General features: G+C 38.4%; 1 protein-coding gene across 18 annotated transcripts in view; it reads left to right on the forward strand.

Annotated features, from left to right (window-relative positions):
- The window catches only part of APBB2 (amyloid beta precursor protein binding family B member 2), a 171,215-nt gene extending 157,940 nt beyond the window's left edge, over positions 1-13,275 (forward strand). For all 18 annotated transcript variants that reach the window (XM_039550370.1, XM_039550367.1, XM_039550368.1 and 15 more), the window contains 6 exons: positions 3,025-3,139; positions 5,627-5,714; positions 6,798-6,881; positions 7,373-7,488; positions 8,260-8,439; positions 9,053-13,275. In XM_039550370.1, the coding sequence (XP_039406304.1) occupies positions 3,025-3,139; positions 5,627-5,714; positions 6,798-6,881; positions 7,373-7,488; positions 8,260-8,439; positions 9,053-9,220 (751 nt within the window). In that variant the 3' untranslated portion in view covers positions 9,221-13,275. The remainder of the gene's footprint in view (positions 1-3,024; positions 3,140-5,626; positions 5,715-6,797; positions 6,882-7,372; positions 7,489-8,259; positions 8,440-9,052) is intronic.
- Positions 13,276-13,841: the final 566 nt, after the last annotated feature.

Raw genomic sequence — 13,841 nt, forward strand, 5'->3', positions numbered from 1 at the left:
CTTCCCACAGCAAAGCAATGTAGTTCATTGAGGAAGTCTTGGTGTGCCAGGGCATTGCCAGAGCTACTCATCAAAGGTTGGACCACAATTTCTTGGGCTGTTACAAGTGAATTTTGCTGGCAATGTGTTATGTCCTCCAAGCCCTAATGACTTGCTTTGATGGCTTTGTCCCATCTTAGCTTTTACTGACAGTAAAATAAGGTTCTAACAGATAGCTGTATGGCTAACAGAAGGGACAGGTTATCTTCTGGCTGTGTGCAACTCCTCCAGAGTGCTGGCCTTATAATTGGAAATCCTGGATTTGGACAGCCTCCTCAGGACGTGCAGATTTCTGTTTATTCAAACAGGTTTCTGTGCAGTGCAAGCAGCTTGGCAAAACAACACAGGATGCTCTTCCTGGGATCATTTTGTAAAGGAATGCATAAATCACCTGTTTTCAAGTCCTCGAAGGAATAGTATTGCTTTGAGGTAACTGCTTGCAAATGGTAGTAAATAACCATGTAATGGTCAATAGATGACTTTCAATTTTATTTTAAGTTAATGCAAACACAGGTTTCAGCTACTTTCTGCCTTCTGAAAGAATGGACCTTGATCCAGTAATAAAGTGTGCACAGCACTCTGGTTTTTTATGCTGTCTTTGCTACCTGCCAGTGATGGTCACTGCCAGCAAGCTTTTCTTGTATGTAAAGTGGGGGGAAGTCTTATTGTAGTTATGGTAGAAAATCCATGTCTGTTAAGTGAATTATGTTTCTGTATTGCAGTTAAAGTACTTGCAGGGAACGGTATTTGGACTCAAAAATGTGAAGTCAGTAACTTAGGACATTTAAAAGATTGCAGCTAAAGCCAAGAACATGGAAAACAAAACCTGAAATGCTTAGGATTTTTGGAAATTCCTCGCCTATAGCTCTCAAACTAGTCTAGGTCTTGTCAGAGCTCAGGATATTAAATGTGGGACTTTGTGAGCCTGAGCATTTCCAGAGACCTGCCCTGCATTTCAGTAATGTTGAAAGTTTATGTCAAAAGGCGAAAGTCTCAAAGGTTTTTTTATGTGGCACCTTGTTTCATTTTTTTTCCCTGCAGCTGCTAATTTTTTATAGGCTACAGGTGATCCATACCCTCTTCTCTTGGAGTCCAACTAGGAGTCTTCCGCTTGCTTTTGAAGCATTAAGCGAGGAGGAAACCATTCTAAAGCAAGGCTTGGCACATGTCCAGATGAGCCAAAAGTGTCAGTCTTTTTCCAGGGGCAAGACTCCAGCTGAAACTCAACATGTCTGTGATCTTGCAGTTCAGAAAAAGGGAACAACATGCCAAAAGGCTCTTGTGGCCGAGGGACTTGGGGTCAGGCTGGAGCTAGGAAACCTTGGGGCATCTTGTGTAATAGACAGTACCTTCCTGGATTATTGCTTTGTGATTTTTCCTGCAGGTCATGATCAGGTGGGTAAAACACTGTCCCTCCCCAGGATGCCTGTGTGTTACATGCTGGCAGGGCAGTGCTGCAGCCACCGAGAGCTGCGTTCCCCATGCAGGAAGGGTTCAGGTGGCAGCACATTCCACATGCTGCCCCACTGCCTCCTGTCCCTGCTGTGCCCTAGTGTATGCCATTGCAGGTTGGAATGCAGCGAAATGGAGAGGGGCCTCCAGCTTCACTGTGTTTCTGCATGGTTCTGTCATGTGGAATTGCTTTCAGATCTCATCCCCTGATAATTTTGTGTGGCTTGGGTTTTTTTAAATATTATTCATCAAGCTTCAGGTTGAAAAGCACTTAGATGGAGCAACCACCTGTTCCTGTTAATGAGCAGCCCTTATATTGCAAGGGCTCATGAAGAACAAAATCTGCTGTTCAGTTAGATACAGGTACAGTACTTAACTGCAGGGCAGTGTCCACATCTCACACAGAGCAGGAAGGCCAGCAATCTGTCTGCCACAGTCTCTGATTCTCCCTGGAGAGCTTCAGTATAAAATTCTTCAATTCACGGGGCATTTAAAATGAATTTAAAAATTGGCCATCCATGCTACATTAAACCCTGCTTGGAATATTGACAGGCTTTTATATACAGAAATACTTTAGTTTATACTAGGCTAGTGGCTTAGGAATATCTCTCCTATCTCTTCACCACTTAGTCTTGCTGGTAATTATTTATGTGCAAAGCAGAAAGGTACTGAAAAGAGACTTCAGGCGTAAGAGAGGCTGGAGCAAAGTCCCAGAGAAATCGGAAGGTAGCAAGAGGGTGACAAAGTAGGAATGATCTGTAGTTGCTTGGAGGACATGACAAAGCAGACGTGCAAGACCAGTGAACATAGAGTCTTGTACAGTAAGGATGGCAACTGGGCAAATCCAGGCTTGTTCCTGGCTCAGTATGTATCACTTTGACTGTTTCAGAAGAGCTCCAGCTCTTAAGCAGCCTGAGAACAAATAAACCTGGTCGTGGCATTTCCTTCATCCATGCTAGAAAGCTTTACTGTGCTGCGGTGACTAGCCAGTACAGGGCAGCTTTATTTAACTTTTGAAAAAATAAGGTCAGAAATTTAGGGCAATTAGTGCAAGCAAAGCTCAGCAGGTTCACATCTCCCTTATGCAACCAGATCTCTAATTACTATCCGCATATTTTAAACACTTTATACAGTCCTTCGAAATACAATTTTTCTCTGACTACACTCTTGTGTGCTGTTTCTTGGATTTTTTTAGCAGTTGAGAGCTGCATATGTTTTCTGTCTTAATATGTAATTCTCTCCCTACTTCATCTTCAATAACATATTTGAGTAAATTTTGCTGTTTATTTACAATTGCATTTGGAATTATGGGTTGTAACTTGAGTAAGCTGGACGGTTAGGAAACCAAAATGAGCTTTTGAATTATACAGATTAAGCACGAAACTTTAGATACATGTTTCATGGGTAAGCAGTTTATTACATTTGTAGACCTGCTCTGTTGAAGGCATGTGTTTTTGAGAGTTGAGGCTGATTCTAATGTCATCAAATTTGTTCTGTATGTTTCTAATGTGTCCCTTTGTCTTGTTTACACAGAGACTTTGCTTACGTGGCAAGAGACAAAGACACAAGAATTCTGAAATGTCATGTGTTTCGATGTGACACACCTGCAAAAGCCATTGCTACAAGTTTACACGAAATCTGCTCAAAGGCAAGTGGATTTAAAATCAGCTGCGTTTGTCTGTTCAGAGGTCCCTAAGCCTTATACATGTAATCAGTGGTTGTATGCAGTGTTAGTTTAGTTTATATAACTGGCAATGAGAAACAGCACAGAGAATTTGTGAGGAAAAGAACACAAATGGATGGGAATTATGGGAGAGTGGGCATTTAGATTTGAGGAGGATGATATGTGCTTTTGATTCGACAAGTGTGTATAGAGACCAAAGGCTTTCCTGAATAATAAAGAAGCTGCAGGTTCAAAATGGAAAGAGAACACAGAGGTTCAATTAATTATAAACAATGATGTTAAACTCCATAAATGAATCAGACCTTGTTTGAATGGTGTTATTCAATGGTACTATCCTGCAGGACACAGAGGAAAATAGTTGCTAACTGTATTTAAAAAATCATGGGGGAAAAGGGGTTTAAGGTACTCTAGTTATGTATACTGGAGGATATGTTCCTGCTCTGATAGTGTTGTCCATAATACTGGGGAGGAGTGTTCTTTTCGGTCATTCTACCTTACAGATTTGACACCATTCCCTGGCTATTAATTTTGGTTTTCTTGGATGATCAGTTATGAGTGTCCTCTGTACAGTCATTTAATGCATCAGCAACAATGCAGCACATCCTTTACAGAGGGCAATCTGATTGAAGTGCTTTACAAAGAGGAAGTTAAAACTAATCTACTTGAAACTCTTCTTTTATTTTTTGTTGAGATGTGGTGGATTTGAGACTGCCCCTTTTTAAAAATATCATGTTGCTCTTTTTGGTTTTCCTTAAAGCATGTTAGTTTGCATCACGGAAAAAGTGGGCTGTGGGGATGAATAACCTTATCAGTTATCCATGTGTAACTTCTCTCGTCGTGAGTCACAGCTCTTCTAGAAATGCTAGTCAGAAAACCTTCAGGTTTTAAAATTCTGCTGTATGACTGTCATTTGCTTTTTACATTTTGTCTTCATGTTAGTGAATGGAATCAGTGATGCCAAACCCTCCTCTGTAGCCAGTTGCATAGGCTAAAAATTTTTTGGTTTTGCAACACTGAAGACATGGTACTGAACTTTTTTGTGGTGTTTCATGCAAGCAAGGTTGAGTCTTTACACAGGGTGCATACTGTAGCCCTCTGGGCACCACAGTTATGCCTGAGGCAGAAGGTAGCCCATCAACTGTGCAAAGCCTGGCAGGTTTGTCCAGGTTTGGGTGCCAGAGGGAGTGCCAGTGGCAGCACTCGGGGAGCTGCTCAGGTTGGTCAAGGAGCTGCAGGCTGTGCTTGGTGAATTTTAACATCAGCACTGCAGCAGTGGCTGACTGGAGACCTGTTACGTTCTTCCCAGTTATCCTCCAACTCCCCAACTCACACAGATGTTTCCAGCAAGTCTAGCAGGGAAAAACATGCTACACAGGCCCTACCACTGCTGCTTTTATCCTGTAAGGTCAACATCAAGTAAATGCCATGGTAGCTTTACACAGGAATATCAGAAAGGGAGTAGAGCTGTCACATAAGTAACTATGACATGAAACTTCTGACACTAATTTTGGATAAGAGAACAACTAGGCATTTAAAATCATAGCTAACAGTAACACAGTTAATTCAGCAATAGATGTAATCCTGATCCAGGAAAACACTTGGCTTGTGTTCACATGCTGTACCTCTTTACTGGGTCAGGGTTTCTTCCTAAGCTACTGTGTATAATTTTTCATCAGAGGGCAGGAATATTCCCATATGTCCCTGCAACAGAAAATACTTTCAGAATATAAAACCTAAAAAAAAAAAGGAGGAGGGCAGAGGAGAGAAATTTGCTAGAAGCATTTTCAGACCAAGTGTCATCTGCTGTAACACCAGTTATCTTTATAGCTTAATTACAATGAACAGTCATAACATAAAGAAGCAGATACCTATGGTTTATATACGAGCTTTGGAAAACCTCTGTTAGCTTCCCTGGATCCTTTCTCAGTCATATATTTGTAGTGAATAGCCATCCAAAATGTTTATTTACAAGTGGGGCTTTTTTCCTCTTTTGCTAGTACTACACATTTTGAGGGAAGGATATGTTGTATTTTGCACAGGATTTCTAATTCCAGAATAAACATAAAAATGGAGGAAAAAAGTTTACACAGCAGAAGATAGTTCAGAGAGGAACATGCATAATGAACACCTTCTTCTCTGTGTGTTAAATATTTATGTTTCTTGCTCTATTACTCCTCACTATAATTTTGCTCTTGATAAAAATGACTAGTTTTTTTCCTCCTCAACCTCTCTTTCATCTAGGCTTGGACACCACCTAGGTTCTTTATGTATTTAAGGAATGGTGAATGAAGTGGAGTAAAATTAAAGTTGTTAAAAGAATAACCTGCTTAGTCATGTACCTTCTGACTTATTTCAGATTTCAGAAGCTAGGGTTATAATAGGGGTAAATTTATAGTTGCTGCTGTACTATATATTTTTTTTTAAATGCTGTATTATCACTGTCTTCTTCAGATTATGGCTGAACGGAAGAATGCTAAAGCTATGGCTTGCAGCTCATTGCAAGATAGGACAAATGTCACCCTTGATGTTCCTCTGCAAGGTACTGTGTGTTACAGCTAGTATCCTCAGGATGGTGCTATTTCAGATAAGTTTTGTTTCTGATGCAGCTTTTGACCAAAATTGAGCATATTGGGGGGAGAAGTCAGGAGTGTAATCCTGCCTTTTAATTAATGTATCTGACTGGTGGTAATCTGTTCCTGTTTCACTTTAAGTATTTTTCTTGGTTATATTGACAGTTATGGACTCCTGCTCAGTTATGTCAACTTGTCCATTTCCTCTTTTATTTTGAAATGCAAGTGTTGCAAACACAGTCTTACTTATTTGTAGCTACTCAGAATATTGTCTTTTTCAAATCAAAATACCTCCTGACTTGAGACTGCACCAGTTGGCCAGATCTTCCTTAAAACCAGAATATACTCCAGTTAATAACTCGGATTCAGAAAAGCCATAGGAGAATTCCTCCTAGGTTTCAGCATCTATTTCAGCAACTTCTATTTCAGCAAGGGTGCAAGCGGGTTGTCATCCAGCTGAAGAGCCTTTTGCACACTCTACTGCATGGTAGAAGGAAGTTGCCTTTGCGTGCCATTATTAGTCATATCTTAGTAGTTGCTGTTTTGAAAGTATTTCAGGAGAACAAATACACTTTGTGTTAGCTTTACAGCAAATTATACACTTCTAGATCCACCAGGTTGTACTGAATGTCTTACTCCTAATCCATACATCAGCTTGTGCAATGGTCTGTGTAATGTGTACTGTTCAGGCAGTAGTATTGATTACTTGGAGACTGTTTAACATATTAGCAAGGATTAAAAGCAGATTCCAGATTTTACATAGTTATTGCAGTGAAACTTAGGTCTGTATATCTCAAAGACCCATTCATCTGTATTTTCTGCATTTTAATATGCCAGCCATATAATGTGATTTTATTCTTAGAATAGACCAAAAATTCCTTTAGAAATTATTGAGGCTTGTTCTTGTTAGAAGGAGTAAAAATTTATTTTAATCAATGCAATAGCATCAGAGTACAATTAATGGATAAACAGTTCTTGTTATTGATTAAATAAAAGTGTTTTTTCCTGCTGTGAATGCTGATTAACAGAAATTGACTTTTGTTCCCATGCAGTAGATTTCCCAACACCAAAGACAGAACTGGTACAGAAGTTCCACGTCCAGTACCTGGGCATGCTACCTGTAGCTAAACCTGTAGGTATGTAACACTTAAGTGAATTCCAAAGTACCTTGCTTAAATTCTAATGGTTTGTCAACTGCCAGTGCATGATTTTTGAAGGGTAGCAACTCTTCTGTTTCAGTCATATGAGTCAAGCATGAAGACATCTAATATTCAGGGCATCATATGAACATGTGTTTTGCAAACAGTATTCTGGGAGCTGCCCAGAAGGTGAAGTTTCTTTCAGCTTTCTCTGAATATGAGCTCTGCTACTAATGAGAAGGGCCCTGAAGAACTGAAACAGTACAAAAACTAAACAAGATGCTATCCTGGTTTTTTTTATATGCCAGAGGCATCTGTTTTGGTTTTTCAGATGGAGAAATACAACTTCACAATACTTTCTTCCATTATCAAATTAATTTTAATAAGACATCCAAAACAATCTGTTTTCTATACTATGTGTGAAGATAAAAAAATCTGTTATTGTTTACATATATTATTTTTCACTATTGCATTTTATTCTGTTTTAGGAATGGATACTCTGAACAATGCCATTGAAAGTCTAATGGCTTCCTCTAGCAAAGATGACTGGATGCCAGTTACCATGAATGTTGCTGATGCTACTGTCACAGTCATCAATGAAAGAGTAAGGAAGACTGTGTTGTTTTAAACACAGTTAACATAGTATGAGTGTTGAAAACCAGGAACACGGAAATGCTAGTAGGGTTAATGTAAACTAAAATTCATTTGCTTATTTTGCATTTTATTTCTTTCCAGAGTCTGCAGAGGCTCTTACTGCTCATTTCAGCTTCAGTTTTCTTTATCATTCCAAGCATCTTCTCAGAAATAAATTATTTTAAGAATTCATTAGATATTCAAATTCAGTGTTTTACTTTCCAGGAATTTTGAGCCTAAAATGTAGGTTAAACCCGAAGTAGCAATCCTAAATTCCAAACTGCATTTGCCTTATTCTTGGTACAGAAGCCAAGAGTAATATAAAAGTCTGTGTTACAGAAGAAAATGTAGAGCATTTTCCATAGAGTTTAATACAGTGAAACTTACTAATGCAGTCTTTTATATATGTCTTTCTATGAGCTACTAAACCAACATCTCTATAACATACCAATGATAGGGGAGTATGTTTTGGGGTCATTATAGCCATGTTGTTTTGTTTCTTCACAAAACAAGCAGCTTTTAAAATGTACAACATTTTAAAATTTTGCGGTAATGCTCAAAGCCTCGGTTTTCTGGTGACAGCCTAGAAGAGGAGATCCAGCCCAGGCTTGGGCAGGCTTGGTTTATGTAGCTAGATAAGAAAGAGCTACAATACTGTAGCAGTATATCCTCCCATTGAATCGAAATTGAAAGTTCCACAGAGTATCCAGTAGTAATGATCAATCCTTTGATTTGTGACCAGAATGAAGAGGAAGTCATGGTGGAGTGTCGTGTGCGGTTCCTGTCCTTCATGGGAGTAGGCAAAGACATCCACACGTTCGCCTTCATTATGGACACGGGAAACCAGCATTTTGAGTGCCATGTTTTTTGGTGTGAACCAAATGCAGGCAATGTATCAGAAGCTGTTCAGGCTGCTTGTATGGTAAGTGAGCTTCTTCAAAGGCATCTAATAGCACTTAAGATTTTCACTGCCTCCATAAATTGTTTTTTTCAAATTTGCAGTTATATTAATTTCAAGGCAGAGAAAAGAAAGATAAAAATATGAATTTATATTATGATATATTTAATCAATTAAAATCCAAACATTTTAATGTTTAAAGTGCCAGCTTAGTGAACAATGCCCCTTTAATAATTTTCTCTCCTAACCTCTGCAACAATCTATGTAAATTAGAAATCTTTTCTTTCACTAAACAAGTTATCTGATGCCAGAAAAACATTTTTCTTGGAGTTGTGTTATGAAATCCAGTGGCAATACAGTGAATATAACCCTTGTTCTAGAGTAGCTGAACCCAGAAAACTTACTTTTCAGTTTTCAAATGGGTATTTATATGATTTACTATCTGTTGTGTGCTAATGGACAGTTTTTGCCCAAACATTGACAGACCAATTTCCCATTTACTTCAGCCGAGCTTTTTGTCACAGCCAAAACAGAGGTTTGACTGTATTTAATGAGAAAATGCTAAAAGTGTATTTTAAATGGTCTGTGAAGTTATTTGATCCAGTAATGACTGCAGAATGGCTTTGTTTTGTTGCAGTTACGGTATCAGAAGTGCTTAGTAGCCAGACCTCCTTCACAGAAAGTTCGGCCGCCCCCACCTCCTGCAGACTCGGTGACCAGAAGAGTTACCACTAACGTAAAAAGAGGAGTCTTGTCTCTCATTGACACTTTGAAACAGAAACGTCCGGTCACTGAGATGCCATAGCTGTGTAAGAGAGAAGATTCTCCTAACGTTTGACTGAAGATAACAGGAGCCACACTACGGAAAATGAATGGACGATGTCTGACCTTCCATTTCAGTTGCTGATGCTTTCTCTTCAGAGAATTTACCCCTATCAAAACAATGTTAGACAAGCATGTTCTCTCATTCTTGCCACCATCGTGTGATACGAAAAGAAGCATGAATAATTTTTTTGCTGTCAGTGAGCTACATCATGGGCAATGGAAGGTCTGTTTGATTGTAAATACATGAACATTACGTAAACTCACCGAAAAAAGAATATGGCCACATCCCTCCCAGTGAACTCATGCTAAAGTCCTTGGAGTGAATGATGCCTGAGTTAGAAGTTTCACCTTCTTGAGCTGGATTTGTCACAAACCAATCCTAAATCCTACAGCACTTTGCTCTGTTTTCAACACTGGAATAGGTACCAAGTATTAGCTACCACTGAATTACTGTAGATTAAATACCAAGTTTTATTTTTTACAGAATTACACCTGTTAGTTTTGAATTGTTTGTCAGCATTGGTCTAGCAACTACTTTAACATCTTCCTGACATGCTTTTGAATCGTAGTGTCATTATGTCATCTTCTGGTTACACATTATGGTCTTACAGAAGAATTGTGTTTAAAACCAAACCAATGATGAAAAATCCAGAAGTGTTTTCAGTAATTGAGTTGCAGGATGATCCACTGAAGCTTTTCAGCTTTAAATATACAAATTCAACTACTGGCTGTTAAATTTATTCTCCTAAATCTATCATTAATTCATCAAAAATACTGTTTGTTTCACGGAGGGCTCAAACCAATCAGGAATAAGAAAGTAGTTAGTGATTTTATTGTCTTACAACTTTTATAGAGACTAAACTATTCCATACCTTTTCTATACAAGTGTTTGATGAAATGTTCAGTTCAGTGTCTGATTGCGTAATTCTCCCTTCCCCTCAGTTTGTTGCTGAATACTTAGCAGGCCAGAAGAAGAACAGTTAAATTTCTTGTTACTTACAAAATTTCATGAAATTTATTTTACTTTTAACCCTCTTGTAACAAAATCAGAAGAGAGTTGTTTTTTAACAGGATGGTGTTTCACTGAGCTAGTACAATTGGATTTCAATGCTTTTGCTCCAAAGACTTAATCTAATTGATTTTCTTTACACACCTGCAGACCCTCACAAATCAGCCCAGCCTTGCCCTTGAAATTGTACTTCAGGCTAATTTTGAAATGCAGTCATGCATCTTCAGTCTCTCCCTTTGTCATCTTCTGTCTAGACCTACAGATTGGTACAAATTCTGGAAATGGAACATTAAGTATGTTTAACTAGTGTTAAAAATGTTTTGCATCCATTTATAGCTAGGTTCCAAACTCTAAGTGTCTCCCAAGTCTCCAAATCTTGTCATACTCCAATGATAAAGGAGCATTGACAAAGTTCTTGTTACAATAACTCTTTTTTTTATTTTACTATGCAAGAGACTGTTATAAACAAACTATTTTCTTTTTTATTTCCTTGTTTGAAGAAATTAATGACCACACCTGGCAAAGTAACTTAGGAACACAACAGGAAAAGAATGATGATTCAAGAAATTTCTGCATTGAAAAATGCAGGAACATCATTACTAAACTTAGCGTGATGTATGAGCAAGTGTCAGGTAAAGGCTGGCTATGCAACTATTGTAATTAAATTTAGCTTTCTGCAATACCCTCTGAAGAGCTGATCCTCTCTGGATCTCAGATCTCTTCATGACCACGATTCTGCACCTCAGGCGCTGAAGCAACTCATTCCCCTCTCAAGGCTCACGCTCTTGCCACTTCCTTTGCACCTCTATTACTGGTACAGCTGGAGAAGCTGCTTATACTGAGTAGACAGGGAGAGCTGGAGGGGAGGGGATGCAAACAAACCCACCCCCTTTAGCAGTACCAGTGATTTAACTGACCATGGAGCCAGATCACAAAGCATGGGGATGGCAGCTTGCATATAGCTTCTATAGTTTCCAATATTGATCCCAGTCACCTCTGTTAGGAGCAGCATACAAATTCACTTCCTATCAGAGAATCACAGAACTGTCTGGTTTGGAAGAGACCTTAAAGGTCGTCTAGTTCCAAACCCCTGTCAGGGGGGCACTTTTTGCTAGATGAAGTTGCCCATCCAACCTGGCCTCGTGCATTTCCAGGGATGACTGCTCTCAAACTGTGGTGGCTAACACCATACCCTTAGGTAGGATTGTGAAGTTAAGAGACAAAAGTTTCCTTGTTCATCATTGTGCTAGTGATTTACATTTTATTTTATTTTAAATTAAATATTTTGACAGTGTCTTTTTAAAGTTCCAGCTGACAATGTCATGATTTCGGATTGGCAACTGTTGTACAACAGTGAATTAATTTTAAACAGTATAATTAAATTTTGTAATTACATCTGCACAGTGCTGATTCTCCCCAAGAGAGATCCAGACTCTCTTTAACTAAACCAACACTTAGCAAACAGCAGTGTAAAGGTTCTACATCCGTGTTGTCAAGGCTAGGAACATCTGGTTAGCTTTCATTAGCAATGTGTGCAACTGCAGGCAGGGCTGAGGAGAAGACGGAAGGGTATTTGAAAAGCCGTATATCACTAGCCAGTGTATGTTTGAAGAGGTTTATGTCTGTTAACAAAATGCTGTTGATTTTGCAAATATTTAAGTAGTGTGCTTGATGATCTGACTATATGTGGCCTTTTTGCTTCAGTAGAGCTCCTTATTATCCAAACTATTTAATATGCACCCAAGTGTTTGCAGAATCAGAGCCTAATATTGCAAAGCCTATTATCTTTTGTTTAACAGTATATTCAGACACTCTTTTTACCATGGCCAAAAAAGTATGTATGGGGTGTGTGTGTGTTTGAGCAACTGCAACTGTTCTAGTTGATGTTATAGCAACCCTTCAGTTATCTATGCATTTTTTATAATACCTAGTGATTCTGTAGGCCGGCAGCCATGTTCACTATGCCTTGTATGTCTGATGCCATATTCTAACTTAACCTGTTAAATACAGCTTAAAATATTTTTATTTATTCTATTTTTACTGAAATATCTTGCATTATTATGTTTATGTATTGTCTTTATTGGATGTGCTCTTGTAACATTCTCCACTCTGTATACTATAGGTTGCCTAAAAAAAGGCAGGCTTTGTAATTATTTGTAGTCACATTTTCATTGAAGTCTGTAGAAGAATCATGTAAAGCAAAGCTAGTATCTTCATTTTTTTCAATGCTAGTAGTAAGTTAGAGTAAGTATCATGTGTCAGTCAGTCATGCCATTAACACACTCCCTTGCTGAAGCAAGGAGATTTATCTTCACAGTCAATGACTAATAGATAAAAGCCTTTCTTTTGAAATCTGTAGTGCTGGCTGTAGGTTTTATTTAAGCCACTTACTGTTTCATTTAAAGGGGAGCAAGGAGATGTGGGAGTTGCAAAGCTACGGAGGCTATCTACAGGGCAGTTAACTGGGAATAACAAAAAGAGCATAGGAATGGCATAGAATCCATTCACAGTAAAACGAGGTTTAGTGATATACTTCCTGTGCAGAGTCACCTGTACCTACAGAAATATTATGCCCTTTAGTGGCAGAGGAACAAAAATTATGGAGTATCTAATAGCTTACACCAGTTCTCTGTCACTAAGAATTCTACATTTCTTAATTTTATTAAGCATTTCATGGATCATTTACCATGGAATCTAAAAGTGTTAGTACATCACCCATGGAAAAGAGAATGTTCTCATTTCAAGAGCCAGTATTATGCTCAGCATTTCAGCATTACCACTGAATGCATTACTCCTTTCTTGGGCATGTTAATTAACACATTGCCACAATGTGTGCTGTCCCATCAGCCAATGCAGGTTTGATTTAACAGCAGTAAGAAACAAGGAAACACACCACTGTTTATTAGCAGAGCCCAGTCTTACATAAAAGTACCTGACTGACAATGGAAAGGACAATTTTCCCTGCTGTTGACCACTTCTCCACATTTAAGTGTAATCTGTTCTGAGAATAAATTTAGCTGCATAAAGTGATTGTCTCAACTGTTACTGCTCCATGAAACTGTGAAATTATTTTGTTCAAAATGGTGGTTGAGGGAAGGGAAAAACATACTGGTGGTTTAGAGGCAATAGCAGTACAATAAAGACTTTTGTATCTGAAAAGCTGAATCAACAGTTTCTAGTTGAAAATTACAAATAGACAACTGGATTACAGAAAAATAATTACGTAAGATACAGTTTTACTGTAAAAAGTCATTGAGTGTTACAGGCATCTACCTACAAGCCATCTGAAGTCAGTCCCAGATGTTGCCACCATATGATGTTCCCTGCCTACAAAGCAAGCTGCTGACCTGCAGTTGAAATACTCTCTCTCTGATATTCTTGGTAAGACATCAAGATTCTAACTGGTTTAACCTCCATACCATGTCAAAAATGCAAATTTCTGAAAGCAAGATGAGGCCAGCTGTGGGACATCATGGCATATATTATATGTAAGTAGCCCAGAAATCCTGTTATTAGACACGTGTATGTTGTTTTACAAGTAATTTTAACTTTAATAATGAATGATACAGATCTCAATTAAAAAAAAAAAAAA

This window comes from Corvus cornix, chromosome 4, assembly GCF_000738735.6.
Source record: "Corvus cornix cornix isolate S_Up_H32 chromosome 4, ASM73873v5, whole genome shotgun sequence".
NCBI lineage: Eukaryota > Metazoa > Chordata > Aves > Passeriformes > Corvidae > Corvus > Corvus cornix.